The 19,582-nt window shown below is 42.2% G+C and overlaps 1 protein-coding gene across 2 annotated transcripts; it reads left to right on the forward strand.

Annotated features, from left to right (window-relative positions):
* Positions 1-2,831: 2,831 nt before the first annotated feature.
* LOC146311456 (monocarboxylate transporter 12-B-like) lies at positions 2,832-18,348 on the forward strand. 2 transcript variants are annotated; one of them, XM_084741605.1, is made up of 8 exons: positions 2,832-3,005; positions 6,163-6,834; positions 12,754-12,857; positions 12,986-13,129; positions 13,942-14,217; positions 14,405-14,795; positions 14,953-15,212; positions 17,450-18,348. In XM_084741605.1, the coding sequence occupies exons 2-8, from the start codon at positions 6,722-6,724 to the stop codon at positions 17,683-17,685; spliced, it is 1,524 nt and encodes a 507-aa protein (XP_084597731.1). In that variant the 5' UTR covers positions 2,832-3,005; positions 6,163-6,721; the 3' UTR covers positions 17,686-18,348. The 2 variants fall into 2 exon arrangements, with proteins under 2 accessions (XP_084597731.1, XP_084597730.1); XM_084741604.1 differs by lacking the exon at positions 2,832-3,005 and adding an exon at positions 5,969-6,091.
* The last annotated feature ends 1,234 nt before the right edge of the window (positions 18,349-19,582 follow it).

Below are 19,582 nucleotides of genomic sequence, written 5' to 3' on the forward strand. Positions count from 1 at the left end.
TTTTAAAGTTTTCTGTCAGTCTTCTGTCTTTTTGACCGTTTACGTCGATGTCCTCAGAGTGACCAGCAGGGGGCAGTAGATTGTGAAGAAGAGAGACCAGGAGGTGTTTTTCCTCTGAACATGAATCTAAATCTCACACTGTTTGATTACAGTCTGTTTTTAACTGAAGTCAGGTGGAGCATCAGAACAGTCAGAGTGCTGCTCAGATAAAATAACATGCAGTCACATTATTATAAATATTACAGAAGAGTAAAAATGTACAACAACAGGTTCCAGTTCCACATAGATACACTGATTGAACGTGACCTAATGTTCACTCTTTGTTAAAATTAAAGTCCTTTAATTTAAATGAAACAGTGATGACATGTATTATGAACTGATTAGTGCAGAAGGTGTAGTTTGTCACTGTGACGCCAAAACATACTAAAAACATCAACTGACACACGTCAAATGAAGCTTCTATGGAACTGCAGGCCTCAGGTTCAAAGTTCCAACACCACAGAACCAGCAGGAAAAATCGCTATTTATATCTATTTAGTCAGTATTATTATTGTTAATAATAGTTTATTTCTTGAATAAAATCTTGAGAAAAATCTTCTCTGTATAATGATGAAACTGTTTTTGTTTTAATGCAGCAGGATCATTTCCATCAGTGAGGATGTTTTAAACCGCAGCAGACAGTAAACTGCACACAGACACACAGCGAGGAGATGAAGAGGAGAGACAGAGTTTTTATATCACGTCGACACTTTCTCCTCTCTCACTGTTATGATTAATCTGAATGGAGTAAATGAGTATTTCAAAGTACACAAATCAAACTTGGAGTAAAGAAATCTCACACCAAAGAGGTGTACAGTAATATTATGATTCATTATCATAAAAAATCGACTCACATCTGACGGCTGTTTTTTTCTTTCACCTGTTTCAGGTGGAGCTGCAGCTCCATCAGCAGTCGCTGTGCACGTCTCTGTCTTTTATTCCATTTAACTCTCACATTTTGTGGGTGCAGAGAAAAAGCTCTGGTCCTCATTTTACACACCAAAATCAAGTGTGAGCGTTGAGGAGGTTTGACGTGTGTCAAGATGCTCTCAGGGCGTCGTCTGACATTTAGAACAACAAGTGTAGCATCAGATGCTTTTAGTACATTTTGTCCTTTAGTGTAGAAAGTTTATTATTAACAACACTTTTTATGGAAGTATTGTAATGAAAATCTCCATGACAACTGCTTGAGGATAAAACCAAGAAGAAGAAGAAGAAGAAGAAGAAGAAGAAGTGAAAGAATGCGAGGAGGATAGACAGCAGTGGATGCCTCTTCTGTTGTTTTCATGCTCGTGTTGTGAGTCTGTTGTTTTGCCACGTGTCTCTGTTCTCTCTCTCACTATCCTGCTACTCATTTCTGTAAAGGAACATCCAGACATTCATGAGAGTCAGAGAACAGGGTGGAACACAGAGGTCCATCTCAGTTCTTTATAACCTGGTTTTATTTAACGCAGCTGCTCAGCTAAAGTAATAAATATACGAGAAGCAGAAATCACGTGCTGCTCGAGCTGCTGAATCAATGTCACCAAACTCTCTGATATGAAACCAATATTCATGTTGTCATCTGACTTGGCAACAATAAACACAATCAGAAGCAGCTGACTGTCATCTGCTCAGCATCTGGAAAATGGGATTCAATGATTCGACCTCTGTTCAGCTGAATACAGCACAAAGTCATTTAAGACATTTAGTGGTCAAAATTGATTGTTTTTGTAAATACACACTCGTTCTGCATTTGATGCCTTCAAGATGCTGCAATAAAGTCGTGACCACAGCAACAAAACTGCAGGAATTTAGAGATTTCATAATAATCCATAATTATAGGACTTTAACTAATGATTATTTCCATTGTTGATTGATCTCTTGGTCATTTGTTCAGTTATTTGATTAATTAATCCCGTCACAACCTTATCAGTTGAAAAATAGCTGCAACATGTGGAGCGCACAGATAAGATGAAAAGATCTGCAGCTATGTTGGTTCTCTGCTCTGTGAGCGACAAGTCATTTTTTGATCCTGTTTGAAATGTACTCTGAATTACACATATGACGTTTGTTAATTTAAAAGATCATTTTACAAGTTGATAATGTACGTAGTTGTAAAGACAGTGAAGTATCACTGAGTTCTGTGTGAAACCACTCACTGAACTACGATTATTGTCTCGTTTCCACCCAGACAACTTTCGTTTTGTTCTTCCAGATCGAAGGAAAAAGTTGTAGAAGAGGTGCTGCAGCTCTGTGAAAGAAGAGCAAGTCTGTGCATCACAACTCCACACCTTTAAATATACATGTATATAATTTGTTTAAAACATACAGTTTTGTAGTTATATGCAGAAATGATTTGAAGTGTGTATTAATAAATCTACTTTATTTGCCAGTAATTCTTACTTCTCTACATTATTTCTATATAGACCAAAAATAAATGCCAGTATAGTAAAAGATAAGAAATATAAATATCTATTTATCCAAACAGATGCTTCATAAGAAGAGTTAACTTAAAAAGACATACTTATATTTTATAGTGTGTTTTCAAACTTTTTTTTGCTATTGTTACATTATATTGTTATTCTTGTTTATTAATGTTTACTTGCTGTTCTTAAACTAAATATACTAAATGTGAAGGTTTAAACTGTTTTTCCATGTTTGATTCATTCACATGTTTGTGCATCACAAGCTGAGCGTTTAAAAACCGCAGAGTGTGAGGAGGAAATTAAAAACAGACGAGAGGAGGAGGAGGAGGAGGAAAAGAAGGAAGGAGGGGGAGGAGTACAGCGTCTCATGCATGTTGAGCCTCTTGTTTCTCTGAGTTTCACAATAACTGATCACACCAATTGATGAGAGATCAATAGCTGAGAGAGAGGAGCCGTGAGCAGGGAGACACGGCGAGACTTCAGGAGACCACAGACGTCAAACATGTCAAACTTCTGCAACCAGTGAAAGTCTGACTGAGTGACTGCAGCTGCACAACGGTGAGGGACACACACACACACACTGAACACACACACACTGAACACACACACAGAACACACACACACTGAACACACACACACTGAACACACACACTGAACACACACACACTGAACACACACACTGAACACACACACACTGAACACACACACTGAACACACACACACACTGAACACACACACACACTGAACACACACACACACTGAACACACACACACTGAACACACACACTGAACACACACACACACTGAACACACACACACTGAACACACACACACACTGAACACACACACACACTGAACACACACACACTGAACACACACACTGAACACACACACACTGAACACACACACACTGAACACACACACACACTGAACACACACACACTGAACACACACACACACTGAACACACACACTGAACACACACACACTGAACACACACACACTGAACACACACACACACTGAACACACACACACTGAACACACACACACTGAACACACACACACACTGAACACACACACACTGAACACACACACTGAACACACACACACACTGAACACACACACACTGAACACACACACACACTGAACACACACACAGAACACACACACACTGAACACACACACACTGAACACACACACACACTGAACACACACACACACTGAACACACACACACTGAACACACACACTGAACACACACACACTGAACACACACACACACTGAACACACACACACTGAACACACACACACACTGAACACACACACACTGAACACACACACACACTGAACACACACACAGAACACACACACACTGAACACACACACACACTGAACACACACACACACTGAACACACACACACTGAACACACACACACTGAACACACACACTGAACACACACACTGAACACACACACACTGAACACACACACACTGAACACACACACTGAACACACACACACTGAACACACACACTGAACACACACACACTGAACACACACACTGAACACACACACACTGAACACACACACTGAACACACACACACTGAACACACACACACACTGAACACACACACACACTGAACACACACACACTGAACACACACACAGAACACACACACACTGAACACACACACACTGAACACACACACACTGAACACACACACTGAACACACACACACACTGAACACACACACACTGAACACACACACTGAACACACACACACACTGAACACACACACACTGAACACACACACACTGAACACACACACACTGAACACACACACACTGAACACACACACTGAACACACACACACTGAACACACACACACACTGAACACACACACTGAACACACACACACTGAACACACACACTGAACACACACACTGAACACACACACACACTGAACACACACACACTGAACACACACACTGAACACACACACACTGAACACACACACACTGAACACACACACTGAACACACACACACTGAACACACACACACTGAACACACACACTGAACACACACACACTGAACACACACACACTGAACACACACACTGAACACACACACTGAACACACACACACTGAACACACACACACACTGAACACACACACTGAACACACACACACTGAACACACACACACACTGAACACACACACACTGAACACACACACTGCATTAGCTTCACACAAAGTTAAACAGAAAATCTGACAAATGTTTATAAATTCTCTTCTGTAACATATAAAACGTTCTAAGATCCAAGTGTTGGTTCTAAACCCTGAAACTTCAGTTGTTTCCTAAATTTATGATTTAAATCAACAAACTGACACTAATTCATAAAAATGTTGGCAATAATGAACAGAAACTTATTTAAATGTCACACAAACCACAGTGTTACATTCCAGCCTGTGTTCACCAGAGAGACGAGTTCAAACACTTTACTACGACTCATACGACTGTTTGTCGCTAGGTGACGCCCCCTAGTGGACGTACAGAGTACGACAGGAGACGTTAATTTAAAAAAAAAATCATGTGAAAGTTAAAACTGCAGGATGAGACAAAAAAAAAACAACTCAGTGAGAAAAAAAAGAAAAAACTCTTCAGGTTTCATCTGGAAGTTTCAACAGAACCACTTCTGAACTCTGGAACTGTCACTTGGGAAAAAAAGTTCTCGGTAGAACCCCCTTGGTGTGTTCTTGATAAACCCCTTGGAACAAAAAAACAGGTATTGATAGAACCCCCTTAGTGGGTTCTAGATAACAATCAACAAAAGAACAAAAATGAAACAAAATATTCCATAAAACCTCTTGGTATGTTCTAGATAAAACCCTTGGAACATTAAAAGATTCTTGGTTTCTTTTTAGCATGCTTAGAAGGTGTTAAGGTTCTGCACTGAACCCCCAGAGAGGGTTCTGGGTGGAACCATTACACAATAGAAGGGTTCTCTGAAGTTCTGGCTGAAACTTTTCACAGACAGTTCTAGGTGTAACCCATTATATTGGGTTCTAGGTGTAAATGTTTTTCCAGGAACCAGAAAGGTTATCGTATGAGGACAAGCTGAAGAACCATTTATGGTTCTAACGAGCACCTTTATTCCTATGAGTGTTCTGTTCCTGAGATAGAAAAGGTCTCCTGTTCAGGAACAGTATGAATGTGTTCTGCAGAGAACCACCAGGGGGCGTCCAGATGTTCTGCAGCTGTCACGTCTGTGTGTGAGTGATGTGTCAGTAAACGCCTCGCAGGATATAAATAAACTCAAACACACCGTCTGCTCCTGCTGTCATACCGGCAGTGAACACCTCTCAGGATACATAAACATGCACCCTGTCCTGTGACATCGTCTGGGCGCGCTTCTTTTCTGACACCTGACACCTGGCCCGCCCGGCTCCGGGGGGAGGTGTCGGGTGCAGTGAATGAAGTGCTCCCTGTCACGGCTGCACATGTTGTTGATGGTTTCAGCCGGAGCAGACGCACACACAGATTATTACAGGATAAAGTGGTTAGAAAATCAAGCGCTCCTGTGGATGTGGGAGAACTTGGTTACTATCTCTTCACCTCCAGAGTTCACAGAGTCACAGAGGTCAGTTAATGATTGAGGGTCAGCTGGTGACTGATTGACTGAAGAGGCTCTTTAACTCTTAACCTTTTCAGTTTCAGAGACAAACTGAACGCAGACGGACTCAACTGAGGATCTACTGTGGCTCTACTGACTCTACTGAGGTTCTATTGACTCTACTGAGGTTCTACTGGGTTTTTATTCAGTGGACAGAAAAGAGGACGTTTTGACTCTTGAATCAACTCAACTCTCATCTGTTTTCTTTTATTTTTTACCTGTTGGACTCCAGCCTCATTTATTTATCTGAAACTTTCTCCTCCAGATTCTCTTCTTCTTCTTCTTCTTCTTCTTCTTCTTCTTCTTCTTCTTCTTCTTCTTCTTCTTCTTCTTCTTCTTCTTCTTGGCTTTGACGCTCAGCTCCACCCGGCTGGTCGCTGGTCGAGTGACTCCTCCCGGGTCCATTTGGATATCTCAGCCCACAGAATTTTAATTTTTCAATCGGCCGTTTTTTGAACCAACTTCTGCAGACGAGGACAAAACAAACTCGTTGACTGGTTTGTTTTCAAGGACAAGGCTCCTCCCCGACCCCATCAACACGAGGACTGTGACCGGAGACCCGCAGGTCAGGGAGTCTGGCTGCAGGAGTCTGCAGCAATGGTTGATGGGAAGCGAAAGGGCAGCGCAGCATCTCCTCCGGACGGAGGATGGGGCTGGGTGATCGTTGGCTGCTGCTTCATGGTGACGGTCTGCACACGAGCAGTGACCAGGTACACACACACACACACACACACACACACACACACACACACACACACACACACACACACTGAAATGTGTAAATTGTTTCTGAACTCATAAAATGTCACAAAAAACTCACAGATTTTACTGGACCTGAACACGTGTGACAAAACTGACAGGAATTATCTTTAATGAATGTTTGAATTATGAACAACTGAAAAACAAAAACACCGCAGCAGTCCTTTAATCCAATAAAATAAAACTAAGTAAAAAAAAATAAAAATCACATTTAATATCATCACCGTCCGTACAGTACGCTCTAAGAAATGAAGATGCTAGCTAGAACCATAAAGGGTTCTTAGGTTTGTCTCCTTCAGAGAACCATTTTTGATGATGGTTTATAAAGGTTCTACGTACATCTAGAACCATCTGTGAAAGGTTTAACCCAGAACCCCCTATGAGAGGTTCTACAGAGAACTCTTCTGTGGTGGTTCCACCCAGAACCCTCCCTGGGGGTTTTATCCAGAAATGTTCCACCGTCTAAAGATGAGTTGAGAACTTTTTTATGTTCTAAAGATTTTACCTAAAACACACTCAGTGGGTTCTGCTGAGAAGCTCTTTTCATATTCCAAGAGTTTTACTTTGAAACCACCCAAGGGGTTCTACCAAGAACCCTTTTATGGTACAAAGAACCCTTGATAGAAGGGTTCTCTGGATGAAAAGGGTTCTTAATCCAACCCTTAGTCTGACAAAGAACCTGTGATGAACCCTTTCTTCAGAAAAGGGTTCTTTGAAATCTTCTGGGTAGAGCCCCAGCCCCTCAGGAAGAACCCTTTGGAACCCTTGTCTCTAAGAGTGTACTGGGATATTATTTTTTATTGTGATATTTATCATGAATTGTTCTGTCTCTGGTGTTGATGGACGGTGCTAAATGTGTTTCAGGATGAATATCAATAACTTTATTGATCTGATTTAGCGCCATCTTCAGGTCAACATGTTCATGTGTCCAACACTTTAATGATCAAATACCTGCAGAACTACAGACATTCCCATCAGCCTTGGCTGCACTCTGTGTTTAATGCTAATTAGCTCATTTAAGCATGTTGGTATAAAAAGCTAGTTAGCTACTTTAGCAACAAGCTAAAGTAAAGCTATCTAAACCCAGTAAATGAGCTCGGTTCTGTATTTCCTGTCAGTGGCGTTCGGTCATGTTCACTGATCCTGGTTCTGTTGTCTGCTAACGGCAGCTAAGTTAGCGTCAGAGGGAAAACTACATGAAAAACATGATCCAGTTTCAAACAAACTAGTGATTAAAGTCATTACGTGGTGTGTCTGTACAGTTAACGTTAACATGCTCCGTGTAGCTAACGTTAGCTGCTCAAACAGACCACGGGAAAATGTTCTGAGCATTTTTTACTGTCACTTTCCTCAAAGTGGACCGTTGCTAACAAGCTAACACATGAATCTTGTCTCTGCAGCACTTAAAGTTTTAGGATTGATTGACGGTTAGATGCCATGATGTTACTGGTTGAAACTGGTTGGTCGTAGCTCCTGTGTCATATTTTGTTTAATAGGAAGAAAACATGACTGTATTTTGATATGAAATATTTATTTTGGCGTTTTGTTAAACAGGAGCAAAGTATGAGGATTAAAGGGGTCAAACAGACATTCTGCATTTCATGTCCACTTTAAAGGTGTCACAGAGGACATTGTTTTGTTGGTTAGCTGCAGCTCGTGTGTGTGTGTGTGTGTGTGTGTGTGTGTGTGTGTGTGTGTGTGTGTGTGTGATAAAGACAGGTCAGACAGGTTTAACACACAGATCTGTGTTCAGAAACATGATCCTCTAATTAAAAACATTCTTCTGTAATGACTGAAACCTCAAAACCACATCTGCAGCCACGGCTACACACATTTATACAGACACCTAGACTAACAAACTACACACACAGCTACACACACAGCTACACACACAGCTACACACACCTCCACCCGCGACACGTCCAGCTCCAGTAACAGCTCAGCTGGTCTATGAATAGTTAAACTCAGAGCGTCATTTGTTTCCATGCAGCTTGTTTTTGCTAATGTGAAGACGAGAGCGAGCTTCTGTTTCTGTCAACACCACACACACACACACACACACACACACACACACACACACACACACACACACACACACACACACAGGTTGTCTTACAGCTGATGGTCAACAACATGTTTAAAGGTCCTTTACTTCCTTCACAACACACACACACATATATATATATATATATATATATATATATATATATATGTACAACTAAAGTGAACCTAACTGAATATCTTTGGGTTTTGGACATTTGAAAACCAAATGATTAACTAAGACAATAATTGTCATTTCTATTAAAACCTATCTGATTGTTTCAATTGAGCAGAAAATAAAAACATTAAATCCCACAGATGTTGTTGTTATAACATTATAATTATAATTAGATGTAATGTAGATGTTATTAACGCTGCGATGGAACGATTCCCACCAGCATCTTTAAGCTCACAGATGAACATGCTGTAGTTTGTAATCTGACAAAACTGGAGACGAGCCAACAAAAGGCAGAGCGTACCAGCCAGAGCAGGGTGAGTCATGGCTTCACCTTCCTGGGAAAAAAAGATTGGTGCACAGCAGGTTATGACCCGGCAGAGACTTTGGGGGAACATATCAGTTAAAATATTTCTCTGAGCAGTTAGCAACTTCATTAGCTCGGTCGCTATCTGCAGGGCCGGATTTAGTCTTTTTATTTCAACATTCTTTGTTCTCTGTGTTTTTAAATCTTTTCCATAATTAATTATCTGGAGAATAAACTCTTGTTATGCAGGAGTGTTGAGGACGAATGAAACCATCTCACAGTCTGAGGGAAGAAGCTTCTTTTAAAGTCGAGTGGAGACGGAGTTGGATACTTCTATATCTCTTGTAAGACAGAAGCAGCAACGTCCTCTCAGTCTTTACTGCAGTACAAGTACAGATACTCGAGTAAAAGTAGAAGTACTGATTCAACCTGTTTACTGCAGTAAAAGTGAAAAAGTTCAGGCTCTGAAATGTCCTCAATGTAAAAAGTCGTCCTCTGAAGGACTCTGATGGTTTCTGTGCAGAGTCTCTGTCTCTGTCTGTCTCACATTCTGACAGCTTTTATGTTATTTTTGACTTGTTTCATTGTTTTTATCTTGTTACCTCATTTTCATCTCATGTCTTTTTCCGTCTCGTCCCATCTGTCCTGTGTGATGTCCTCTGATGGATCCACCCGTCAATCGTCTTTTCTGTGTCTTATTCTTTCGTCCATTTAGCTTGAAATCAGTCTTGATGTTGGAAGGCGGCGCACTATGATGCAAATGAATGCTATTGAAGTACAGTAAGTAAGTATTTGTACTTAGTCAACCCTGATGTCTCTATATGACCCACAGAATGAAATGTTTTTATATATTTATTCTTAATGTCCAACATCGTCTCACATTCTCCTTAAATCAGATGAAGGCAGCCTGACAGTGAGTCGTACGTCACACAAACAGGAAGAATCCTCCTGCAAAAACACAGCGACCTCGTGTGTGTGTGACTGTCTTCAGAGTAAAGACCAGTTAACTGGGGACAGCTTGTCCAATTGGGGACAAAAGCCATGTGGATCAGTGGTTCAGGTCTGTGTGTGTGTGTGTGTGTGTGTGTGTGTGTGTGTGTGTGTGTGTGTGTGTGTGTTGATGAGCAGCTGCTGTACATTAAGTGAACCTCTGAAGGTCTCACTGTGAGACACCTGAACAAACACCAGTTTCTGCGTCTTACGTCACGTTCTGCTGACATGTTCCGACAGAACAGAGTTAATGGTGCGTTCAGGAGCACCTCGTTCAGTCTGAAACATCAACCAGATGTTCCTGCTCACAGTGATATGTGTGAGGAAAATCAGACACATGGCACAGGTATGAAACGTCCAATCAACAGGTCACAAAAGGTGAAATGAAATTAGGTAATTAGAGAAGTAACAACATATCAAACATTGTGATACTGCAATGAAATTTATTTTTATTTTGTTTCATTAAAGGACTGCTAATGTCGACTGCTTTGTTTTGCAGATGTACATAATTCAAACATTCATCAGCAATTCATGGCTATTTTTTGCAGCTCTCAGGACTCTTGTAGCTTCTAACTGAATCTCTGTGTTGAAGTTTAGATTCTCTCCTGCGTCACTGTTTATCTGAAGCATATAAATGCAGATTAGTGGAATCAGTCTGAACACCAGAGTCTGACCGGTGCAGCCGTGCAAACAAAGAAACCAGTTAGAGGCTTCTGGGAGCTAAAAAGGAGCCACTGTTGTCCTCAGTTCTCTTCCTGCTTCTGTCTGTGACCTTTGACCTCCATCAGCCCTCCTGAAGCCCTGACCTCAGACACAGTTTACACTCACACTGTCTCTCCTCTCTCAACCCCACACTCTGTTTGAGTCTTTTCACGGTTTGTCCACGAGTCACTACAGCTGCTGTGCTCAAACATCTAACAACTTTTCTACATTTTTCCAGGTTTAACTCGCACAAGAAAAGTCTGTCTGACCTGGACTGATATTTTGATGATTCAAGGTCTTTTATGGCTTCATATTTTAGGATTTTAGTCTCAATAATGAAACTATCAGTTCTGTTATTGGAGTGACGTAACTTTAGATGAACAATACTTGAAATTTTTTATCAAACTTGCAACATGGCTTATCCCAGTTTTCAACTCACAGGAGGGAAAACATTTAAGTCAAAATGTGTTGAATTAAATGTTGTCATGATGCACCATTACACCACCATCATTTTAATATGTTCAATGCAAATGAGAGGATACTTATATATGTAAAAATTACCTTTCTCTTTAATACTAATCATATCACAATCACAACATCAGACAAAATGAGCCAAAAAGACTTTAATGTGAACAGCAGTGACTTGTGACTCGACTTGGTCTTGAGTCTTTTGACTTAATAAATTTACATTATGCAAACCACAGTGTAATTAATTCACAGAAAGTCGTACAAACTGTGATCTGCATGCTGAAGCTTAATTAGCTTCCTAGTCGAGTTTGGCTTTAGCATGCTGTGGTATCTAAGCAACCAATGAAACTTCTCAGCACTTAAACTGTTGCATCTTTGGTAAAATTTGAGCTACTTGTGCTTCTCCATCCTGTAACATCCCATAATAGTCAACATCTTCACATAAAAACCTCTGGGAGACATTGTCCATCATCTGAGTTTGAGCGTGAAGCATCATCCATGTAAAGACAGAGTCCTCGTCCCCTCGTCCTACCAGAGTCTCGTCAGTTCAGAACGGGTCAGTGAAGCAGGTCTCTCTGTGTGGACAAAACAGTGTCACCTCCTCTCTTCCCAGGATGCTCCACAGCGGTGCATCCAGCTGATCTGGTTGAAAGACGCCGTGTGCATCGCTGATTGCTTCAGAGTCCGCAGTTCTTTAATCCAAAGCCCACTCTTCAGTTTCCAGCGACTGCACGTACATTTCTGTCAAAAGTGCTGAATGTTTCAGCTGTAAAGCTGAAAAAACAGACTAAAAGAGAAAAGAGGTGAAATTTGAAGGAGCCACTGTCTGAATCTACACGTGCTGCTGCTGTCATTTATCATATACATATATATATATATATATATATATATATATATATATATATAAAATAACAAAAAAAAAGACATCCTCCGTCTGAGGTTCCGTCTGTTCTTAATGATCAGAGCAGTTACACAACCTGAGACCAGGAATCAGCTGAAACTCTTACATCATACACACACACACACACACACACACACACACACACACACACACACACACACACACACACACACAACTGTCCACTGACCTGCTGACTCAGAGCTGATTAGAGATCATATCGACAGGTTTTTGACTAATAATTGATCACTGATTGGTCGGTTGCTGTCTCTTCCTGTGTGTGTCTGCAGGTGTGTGTCCATCTTCTTCGTGGAATTTCAGGCTCATTTTGAAGCTGATTACTCAGCGACAGCCTGGATCCACAGCCTGGTGGACTGTACTACCATGCTCTGCGGTCAGTACTGTCAGTGCTGCAGCTGCAAGCACATGAGTCAGGACAGACAGACAGACAGACAGACAGACAGACAGACAGACAGACAGCTGACTGACTGTGTGTGTGTGTGTGTGTGTGTGTGTGCGCAGCTCCTGTTGGCAGCCTGGTTGGGAACCGTTGGTCCTGTCGGGTGGCCGTGATGCTCGGTGGGCTCCTGTCCTCCTGTGGACTCCTCCTCAGCTCCTTCAGCACCAGTCTGGAACTCCTCTACCTCAGCATCGGAGTCCTGACAGGTCAAAAAGAAATGTCTTCACTTTCCAAAATGACTATATATTGATGGCCGCTGATAAACATTGAACATTCTGATTTAAAACTCCTGAGGTCTGAAAATGATTTATTCCCAGAATCTTTGACTAGTTGAATATTCTAATATATATCTAATATATTGAAGCAAATGTTCGCCACACATTACTTGCACAAGTGTGTTTATTCACCCCAAACAGGCAGCTGTAAGTAAGTGCTGCAGAAGATAAATCCACATTTTAATCCTAAAAGTTTGAAACATAAACTCTGTCCCTGGTTGTCTCCCTGAAAGCTCCCTGTCTCTGTCTGTGTCTCTGTGCATTAGCTCTGTCCCATCCTCTTCACACCTGTGTTTTCATCGTGATCAAATATAATGAGGGGTGTGTTTGTTTGTTTGTTTGTTTGTTTGTTTGTTTGTTTGTTTCTCCTGTTGGCTAAATAACTAAGAATAGTGCTCATTTATTCATTAGTAATAAAAAACTCCATTCAGGAGCTGCTCCTCTCTGTTGCAGCACAGACTCTTCTAACACTGAAGTCAGTGGCTATTAGCATTGCTGCTAACTGTGCTGTAGCTGCCATTGGCTGGTTAGCTCAGTAAGCAGTCCTATTGGACCGGGCGCAGTCTCAGAGACTGACAGAGGACAGTTTTAACACCTGGGACAGTATGGTTTCTGAGTTGATTTGAGGTGTTTTTATTCTGTGACTGAGGAATAACTGACGGTTCAGTCGACTATCAGGGAGCAGACCTCGTCCTCACTCAACAAATAGTGTCCTCACATTTCAAAATGTCCTCCCTGTCCAGGTACGGGCTTCGCTCTGTGCTACACCCCGGCCATCGCTATGGTCGGTTGCTATTTCCACAAGCGGAAGGCGTTGGCGTATGGGATCGCCATGTCGGGCAGTGGGATCGGCACCTTCGTGCTGGCGCCGGCGGTGCAGCTGCTCATCGAGCTGTACTCGTGGAGGGGAGCGCTGCTCGTCCTCAGCGCCTTCGTCGCCAACCTCTGCGTGTGTGGGGCGCTGCTCCAACCAATCACGCTGCAGGAGGAGGAGGATGCAGTGGGGGAGGAGAGACTTGGTGAGGAGCAGCGCTGTCCTTATTATAACTTTGAGTGATACTGTAGTACTGCTGGTACTGCAGTACTACCATCACCCTTAGTACTACTAGTACTCCTGCTCTGCTCCATGGCAACACCTATAATTGCCATAGCAACTATTATAAACACCCTGGTAACCATTTAAAACCTCTTTGTCTCCCGATGCAGGTAACATCTTGCCACAGGACGCCGAGCTCGCAGTAAAACTGTCCAAAGAGTCCGAGGACAGCCTTTTGTCATCAGAGAAGTCTTCGTCTCCTCCATCATTGCCCCTGCCTCTGCTGTCAGGAAACCCCGCCCCACAGCCGCAGAGGAGGTGGTGCTTCAGTTCCTGCTTCCTGTCTAGTTCAGACTACCGCTTCCTGTTGCTGCCGGGCTTCCTGGGCCTGGCCGTGTCCTTCCTGTTCCTGGCGTGTGGCTGCAGCCTCCCCTTCGTCTACCTGGTGCCATACGCTCTGAATGTCGGCGTCAGCCACCAGCAGGCCGCCTTCCTCATGTCCATCCTGGGAGTCATCGACATCGTGGGGAACATCACATTCGGCTGGCTGACGGACCGCAGGTATGACTCACCGACGGCTGGAACAGAAAGTCTGCAGACGCTTCAGTGCATCAGAACATCATCAACATGTTCGTACTGTGGACAGACAGGAGGACGATGGATGACTTTTGTTTTGTTTGAGGTATAAACATGTTTTTCCCTCTGTCTCGTCTCTCAGGTGTTTGAAGTCATACCGTCTGCCGTGTTACGTTTTCTCCGTGGCGATGGAGGGTCTCTGCTGCCTCTTTATGCCGCTGCTCCGGTCCTTCCTGCTTCTTGTGCCCTTTGCCATCCTCTATGGTTACTTTGACGGCGCCTACGTGGCGCTGATCCCCGTGGTGACTTCGGACCTGGTGGGAACTCAGTACCTGTCCTCGGCGCTGGGTGTCATCTACTTCCTCCACGCCATCCCCTACCTCGTCAGCCCGCCGTTTGGAGGTGAGGAACCGAAACAGCCCCACCTCCACTTCCTACATTACTGATCATTTATGATGTGATGTGTTCTAGATAAAACAATAAGGATATAGAAAAGGTTTCTCAGTAGAACCCCTTGAGTGTGTTCTAAATAAAATATGAAAAGGTTCTCAATAGAACCACCTGGGTATGTCCTTGTGGTACCCTTGGTGGGGAGGTCCTTGAGAGAACCTCTAGAAAGACCACTGAATAAAACCATTACACCATAGAAAGGAGGTTCTGGGTGAAACCTTTCCCAGATGGTCCTACAACCCTTTATGTTGGGTTCTAGGTAGAACTCTCTGGAAATGTTCCATGTGGAACTTTTATAAATTGGTCTACAAGGAACCCATAAAGATTATTTTATGGCAAGCCAAATAACCATTTATGGATCCAGATAACACCTTTATTTCTAAGAGTGTCTTATGAAACCAAAATTGGGCTGAGAACGTGTCATTGAGGAACACCAGATTCCACACTGTGATACAAGAGAACCCAAACCTGTTAAATAAACTGAAACCAGGTGAGTACACGTCGGAAAGACACGCCCATTTATCAAGTTTAACCACTGAAGTCTGTGGAGAGCTGGACTGATCTGAAATATCCCTTTATGTGGAGTAATGGAGTAAATGTACTTAGTTACTTTTCCCTGCTGCTGAGGTGTTAGAGTTGGTGTTTCCTGTGAGTTTCTCTCAGTGGTAATAGAACCTGTGTGAAGGGGAGAAACATGACATAACGTTCAGACAACAAACACCTGAGCAGGAGATAACAGCCTCCTGATGACCTCATTATGTAACTGCTGACACATCACAGCGCTGACAGCTCATTGGTCAGTCAGTGTTTGAGACACGAGAGCAAAGAGCACAGCTGAGATCTTTAACATCCCTGAAACATCCTTCAGTCCAACGTGAACTCTGAGCCGACTGACCTGATGACCTGAAGGTTTAAACTTTAACGACCCAACACCCGTCTCAAGATTCAAGATTAACTTTATTATCCCACACGATGGGAAAAAGACAGTCTGTACTCAGGTACAAGTACTGTTACATGACTAAAATATAACACAAGTACAGGTAAAGGTGTTAGAAAAATACTTAAGCAAATGTACAAAGTTACTTTTTAATCATTGATGTTTGCTACAGTATAAAAAACAGCATTCAATGAAATGAGTTTCTCTTTCTTCAGAACATCAATCTAAATTACTCCCAACATCCACAGCAACAGCCTGTTACACACAGCAAGTCTGTTACACACAGCAAGTCTGTAACACACAGCAAGTCTGTTACACACAGCAAGTCTGTTACACACAGCAAGTCTGTAACACACAGCAACAGCCTGTTACACACAGCAAGTCTGTTACACACAGCAAGTCTGTAACACACAGCAAGTCTGTTACACACAGCAAGTCCGTTACACACAGCAACAGTCTGTTACACACAGCAACAGTCTGTTACACACAGCAAGTCTGTTACACACAGCAACAGTCTGTTACACACAGCAAGTCTGTTACACACAGCAAGTCTGTTACACACAGCAACAGTCTGTTACACACAGCAACAGTCTGTTACACACCGCAAGTCTGTTACACACAGCAAGTCTGTTACACACAGCAACAGTCTGTTACACACAGCAACAGTCTGTTACACACAGCAAGTCTGTTACACACAGCAACAGTCTGTTACACACAGCAACAGTCTGTTACACACCGCAAGTCTGTTACACACAGCAACAGTCTGTTACACACAGCAACAGTCTGTTACACACCGCAAGTCTGTTACACACAGCAAGTCTGTTACACACAGCAACAGTCTGTTACACACAGCAAGTCTGTTACACACAGCAACAGTCTGTTACACACAGCAACAGTCTGTTACACACAGCAAGTCTGTTACACACCGCAACAGTCTGTTACACACAGCAACAGTCTGTTACACACAGCAACAGTCTGTTACACACCGCAAGTCTGTTACACACAGCAAGTCTGTTACACACAGCAACAGTCTGTTACACACAGCAAGTCTGTTACACACAGCAAGTCTGTTACACACAGCAACAGCCTGTTACACACAGCAAGTCTGTTACACACAGCAACAGTCTGTTACACACAGCAAGTCTGTTACACACAGCAAGTCTGTTACACACAGCAACAGCCTCAATAATTAGTAATGAATTCATTGTTTGGTGTAATAACAGTCTGTTCAATCTCTTCTTCTCCTCTTCAGGTTGGCTGGTTGACGTCACAGGAAGTTACACGCCCACCTTCTTCCTCAGTGGTGCTGCCATGATGGTCAGCTCGCTTGTCCTCGCCACCGTTGCTGGGATACACCACTGCCGCCACCAGCCGAGTGCCGTTGCCAAGGACACCAGGCACGAGCCCCTCCCCACGATCCTGTCCAACCAATCAGACTGCTTCATCAGCTTTAGCAAAGACGCGGTCGGTCAGGCCGTCACCTCGTAGCGTTGGGGGGAAATCAGATTCATCGACACGGCAGCGACAAGGGCTGTGATTGGCCGAAGCAGGCACAAATCAAACGCTTCACAGGTAGCAGATTTGTTTAGAGTCGGCTGAAGGTCAGTCAAACGGTTTCAATTGCAAGAATCAACAAATTTATGGTTTTATTTTGTGGTGACGAGAGAGAAACCCAAAATACCAACTTCCTGTTTGGAAAAAGTCACATGACGGTGATGGACACCTGGATAAGACGAGTCAAACATGCTAATGCTAAAAGCTGTCAGGAAGCTGCTGGAGTTCTCAAAGATGTTGAGGTGAGCAGAGACGGACAGTCGAGAGAAACTGAACGCACCTCAGAAGGAAAAGACTGACTTTAGTTTGAAGTTGAAGCTTTAAAGTGTTTTATTCAAGGAATCAACAGACAGACCTGAATATTAACGTGTCTGATGTCGACTAAAATGTACAGAAGTTCTGAGAGGAAAGTAAGAAAAATGTATTTGATGATCCAGTCTGATCTAAACAGGTGATTCTTTTATGGAATGGTAACAGAAATGCATTTACTTAGAATGGATTCATATTCTGTGGGTACCGAGCTGTGACATCAACAATTTCCACCCCAGGAATCAATAAGTATTTCCGATTCTGATAATCAGTGTGAGGAAATTCAGAGCCGAACCTCTGATGTAACGGCATGATGGGCTGTTAACTTCACTTTACTTTCCAACTGTGATGGAAGCAGAGAAGAGCGATAGAAACAGAGCGCAGCTGACGCGCCGTCAGAAACTTCACCAGAGCGCACCGCCGAGCGCGCAGAGCGAATCCAATTTGACAAAATTCTGAGTTGGGTGCAGCCGTACTTCACCTGCACACTTTGTACTTTTTCATCCTTCAGAACAGTCTGTCATGTTTGTTTCCTGTTATTTGTATATTTTCTGCCACCTAAAGTATAATTACTACTTTATTCTGTATTTTTCTTATCATTAAATCTCATGTTCAGACTCAACCCATCAATGTGTTCGTCTGTGTCTTTCTGACTTCCTGTCTGCAGGGTTCCTTCACCTTCTGAGGTCAAATTCAAGCACTCGTCAAAGTTTTCCAGCACCTTACAGCTGCACTAAATGACATATTTCTATACATATACATGCTCAAAATGTTTAAATCAGACATTACTGTGCTATAAACAACCAACATGTCTGTAGGTAGACTTCACATCCTATTAGAGCTGCAACTAAAAACAAATTCACAAGAAAAATACACAAAATTTGCCTGACACATTAACAAAATTTCCAGGTTCATGAGAAAAAAATACAAGAAAAAATCACAAATTTATGAGAGAGAACAAAAATTTATAAGCAAAAAGTGTGTGAGGAAAATCTTACACATTTAGAAGAAAAAATAACAAGAAAAAAGCAAATATATGAGAAAAACAGAAATTTATGAAGAAACCAAATTTGTATAAAAAATCTAGAAATCTGTCGAAAATCTAAAATTCATGAGAATAAACAAATTTATGACAAATAAAACATACATTTGTGAGAAAAAACAAATTTACAAGAAAAAATAAACACATTGCGAGGAAAAAACAAGTCGGTGCATAAAAAATGTTAATTTTAAAAATGCTCACTTTTCAAAACCAAAGCAGTTCTGGTTTTCAGACTTTGTGTTCTGCATCCTGTTAACTTTTACAGAATAAAAATAACTAAATACTAAGTTCACTGCAGCAGACGCATTTTTATGTCAAACAGCTTTGATTTTACTTTTAATTCACAGGAAAGAATAAGAAACACTTTGTCCCGCCGGCGTGAACTTGTGACATGAACTGTTTTTTCATTCCTGGTGCAGAGCTTGATCAGTCGTGACTGCGGTCCCTTCAATAAAACCCTCAAATAAAACTTCAGGATCT

Source organism: Lutjanus erythropterus, chromosome 17 (assembly GCF_056507025.1).
Source record: "Lutjanus erythropterus isolate fLutEry1 chromosome 17, fLutEry1.hap2, whole genome shotgun sequence".
NCBI lineage: Eukaryota > Metazoa > Chordata > Actinopteri > Lutjaniformes > Lutjanidae > Lutjanus > Lutjanus erythropterus.

Coding starts and splice junctions, on each gene's coding strand:
- LOC146311456 (XM_084741605.1), top strand. CDS start 6,722: ATGGTTGATGGGAAGCGAAAGGGCAGCGCAGCATCTCCTCCGGACGGA. Junction 13,130..13,941: donor CAGCATCGGAGTCCTGACAG/GTCAAAAAGAAA, acceptor CTCCCTGTCCAG/GTACGGGCTTCGCTCTGTGC. Junction 15,213..17,449: donor CGTCAGCCCGCCGTTTGGAG/GTGAGGAACCGA, acceptor TCTCCTCTTCAG/GTTGGCTGGTTGACGTCACA.